At 32.3% G+C, this 1,834-nt stretch overlaps 1 protein-coding gene across 1 annotated transcript in view; it reads left to right on the top strand.

Moving 5' to 3' along the window:
• Positions 1-1,178, top strand: part of LOC105003468 (chromosome unknown open reading frame, human C9orf135) — a 105,131-nt gene extending 103,953 nt beyond the window's left edge. Inside the window, exon 6 of the mRNA XM_010860639.1 lies at positions 720-1,178. Within this exon, the coding sequence (XP_010858941.1) occupies positions 720-905 (186 nt within the window). The 3' untranslated portion in view covers positions 906-1,178. The remainder of the gene's footprint in view (positions 1-719) is intronic.
• Positions 1,179-1,834: the final 656 nt, after the last annotated feature.

The raw sequence follows: 1,834 nt of genomic DNA, 5'->3' as shown, positions 1-1,834 counted from the left end.
CAGATGTATAGAACAGTCTTTTGAACTCTGTGGGCGAGGGCAAGGGTGGGATGACTTGGGAGAATGGCATAGAAACACGTATATTATCATATGTGAAACGAATTGCCAGTCCAGGTTTGATGCATGAGACAGGATGCTCGGGGCTGGTGCACTGGGATGACCCAGAAGGATGGGATGGGGAGGGAGGTGGGAGGGGGGTTCAGGATGGGGAACACATGTACACCGTGGCAGATTCATGTCAATGTATGGCAAAACCAATACAATATTGTAAAGTAATTAGCCTCCAATTAAAATAAATAAATTTATATTAAAAAAAGACAAAAAAATAAAAATATAACTGAAGATATTAGTCTTTGGAAAAATTATATTAATATAAAAGGTGTTAAATGGTAGTTAAATTGTAGTTGTTTTTTTCATATATAGAAATAGTTCTTTATGCTGTATATTTATGGTTTAGAAATTTTTGCACATATAATAATTTATAATTTTATAAATAAGACAATCATTAATTAGACTTATCATTCATAATTAGAAATGCTTATAAATGCAATAGCCAAATACAAGAAGTGATGAGTAATTTGAGAGATTATATTAATCAACTGTTTGAAAATTAACCTTTGATCATAATAAGACTAACACATTAAAGATCAACTTTTGGAAATCATTCCTTTATACATATTTCAGTCATTTAATATTTAAATTGTCTTTTCCCTCCATAGGGTGATCCTTGTCAAGATGATGATTATTCAATTGTCCACAGAAAATGCCGTTCTCAGTTCACAGATCTAGATGGTTCCAAAAGAGTTGGCATCAACACTTGGCATGACGAGAGTGGGATTTATGCCAATTCATATGTAAAACGAAAACTCTACTCATTAACAGGTGGCCCTATTGCTCCCTTTTAAAAATAATGTATGGGGTCAGATTCTATAACTAACGAAAGGTAGTGGATGTAACAGTTGATGATTTTCTATCCTAATAAATACAATGGAAACTTTACATTCCTTTAACACAAAATCTTAAATTCTACACTAGTGTGTATATCCTTTTTTTCATAAGCTACTCTGGTATTTCCAAAGTTTAGTATGTTTATCATTGAAGGTATGTATAAAATTCTAGATAGTACTTGGAGGAATTTTATTTAATTGTACTTTATTTTATTGACTGGATTTATTTTATTGAATACATTTTATTGGGAAAAATACATAAAGCTAACACAGTCAAGCTCTTGATTGCTTAGGGTGTGTCTGATTTTAAAAAATGAGGTAACTTCCACTTTTAAGTGAATAAAAATTTAGGTGGTGCTCAAATTCCTCATGAAACTCAAATTGCTGAAATTTGAGCAACACTGACCCTATGATGGTGTTGAATGTGTGGGTATGTGTATTGAGGGGGAGTGTGTCTGTTTATAGACTTTAACATATCTGTGGTGGCTAGCTGCACTATGAATTATCATTTCAGCATGGTATTTTTTCCTTATTTAATATTTAAGGAATATTTTCCTTATTTAATATAACACCTCTTGATTGTATGGCGTAACAGTCATGCAGACAGAATCTTAGTGAAACTTTAAGGGTTTAATGGAAAATCCAATCATCTAGTGTTCGATTTAGAAGAAATCTTAGCAGTTGTTTTGACTTACACTTCCATTTTACAGATAAGCAGAGACAAAGTTTCAAGTAGCTTTCCCAGGGTTACATAAATAGCAGATTCTAGTTGAACTTTGGGGTGCATTTGAACTTTCATTTTTTCTGAGGAAGGTCAGCCTATTTGGTCAGCCTGAGCTAAATTTACTCTCATTATTTTTCTTTAAAAAAAAAAGTAATTCATGAAA

Source organism: Bison bison, unplaced genomic scaffold, assembly GCF_000754665.1.
Source record: "Bison bison bison isolate TAMUID 2011002044 unplaced genomic scaffold, Bison_UMD1.0 scf7180017864469, whole genome shotgun sequence".
Lineage (NCBI taxonomy): Eukaryota > Metazoa > Chordata > Mammalia > Artiodactyla > Bovidae > Bison > Bison bison.
This window is presented reverse-complemented; position numbering and strand designations above follow the sequence as displayed.